The sequence below is a fragment of the Trichoderma citrinoviride genome (genome assembly GCF_003025115.1).
Source record: "Trichoderma citrinoviride strain TUCIM 6016 unplaced genomic scaffold BBK36scaffold_354, whole genome shotgun sequence".
NCBI lineage: Eukaryota > Fungi > Ascomycota > Sordariomycetes > Hypocreales > Hypocreaceae > Trichoderma > Trichoderma citrinoviride.
The window spans coordinates 1-1,348 of NW_020195062.1; the positions used below are offsets into that span (position 1 = coordinate 1).

Here is a 1,348-nt window from a genome sequence, read left to right on the forward strand (position 1 = left end):
GGGGGGGGGGTCGGATGAGAGATGAAGGACAGGCACCTCTGATCCGGATGAAGCAGACCTTGGAGGGCTACTTAAGACCATCATCTCGCCTCCTTGATGCCCAGCTTTTCTCTTGACTCTGCTCCCCTCAGCAAGCCTCGTTTGCATCTTCCACCCCTCCGCTCTTTGTTCTTCGACGCACCCCTTTGGGCTCTTTTGACCCGTCCACTCACTCAAAACCAATTCGTTTCCATCACCATGAAGTCCATTCTTCTTGCTGCCACGGCCGCCACGGCTGTTGCCGGTACCAGCCTCCTTGAGCTGGGCCTCAACGTCGACATGTTCAACACCATCGACCTCGGTGCCGACCTCAAGCTCCACCTGCCCCAAGGCCTCCAACTGCCGGCGGCTGCGGCGGAGAAGCCCTCTGCCAACCCTCCCCCCGGCCACGTCAACGTGTGGCACCCGAGCCACCACGGCGTGGTGATTGACCAGTGCGACGACGAGGACAGCGATGGCTGGCACTGGGTTCACCCTTGTGGCGATGCCTGCAAGCCGGAGCAGCCCGAGCACGTCTGGACCACCAGCACGGTCAGCGTCACCTCGATGCACACCGTCATCAGCTGCGCTCCCACCGTCACCAACTGCCCGGCCAACGGCAAGCAGACCACCACCGTCGTCGTCCCCGAGACCGTCACCATCTGCCCCGTCGAGGCTGCCAAGACCAAGACGGCCAACCAGACGCCGGCCCCGTCCTCTGCCGGCTCCCCCTCGGCTGCCTCTTCGCCGGCCAACAGCGCTGCCCAGCCGACCGAGACCGCCGTCGTCACCCTGAGCACGCAGACTGTTCCGGCTGCCAGCGGCCCTGCTGCCAGCGGTCCTGCCAGCGGCCCCTCGGGCTACCCGGTCCCCGGCAGCTCGGCTCCCGCTCTCACTGCCCCCCCTACCGTCCCCAGCGGCCCCGCGTCGGCTCCTGCTGCCTCCTCCCTCCCGGCTTACCCCGTGCCCGGCAACAGCTCGGCCCCGGCCTTCCCCACTTCCGCCGGCGTTCCACCCGCTCAGTCCTCGCCTGCCGGCTCCCCCTCTGTTCCCGCTGCTCCGGCCTACAGCGCCCCCGCCGCTCCTCCTGCTGCCCCCGTCTACAGCGTCCCTGCTGCTCCTCCTGCCGGCGCCGCTCCCAGCGCCGCTCCTCTCCCTTCCGGCAACGGCACCGTTCCCCTGCCCAACGGCGCCGTCAGCCGCACCCAGGGCGCCGGCATGGCTCTCTTCGCGGGTGCCGTTGCCGCCCTGTTCCTGTAAGGCCAAGGCGAAGTGTGCAAGAAGTGAAGCTGTGGGGGTGGAGGAGTCTAGGCTGCATCAGCAGTTGTAT

At 67.3% G+C, this 1,348-nt stretch overlaps 1 protein-coding gene across 1 annotated transcript; it reads left to right on the forward strand.

Moving 5' to 3' along the window:
- Window positions 1-237: 237 nt before the first annotated feature.
- BBK36DRAFT_1164040 (hypothetical protein) lies at window positions 238-1,278 on the forward strand (the record flags this gene model as incomplete). The annotated part of the gene is made up of 1 exon (XM_024894603.1): window positions 238-1,278. One exon carries the CDS (start codon window positions 238-240, stop codon window positions 1,276-1,278), a length of 1,041 nt encoding a protein of 346 aa, XP_024744743.1.
- Between the last annotated feature and the right edge of the window lie 70 nt (window positions 1,279-1,348).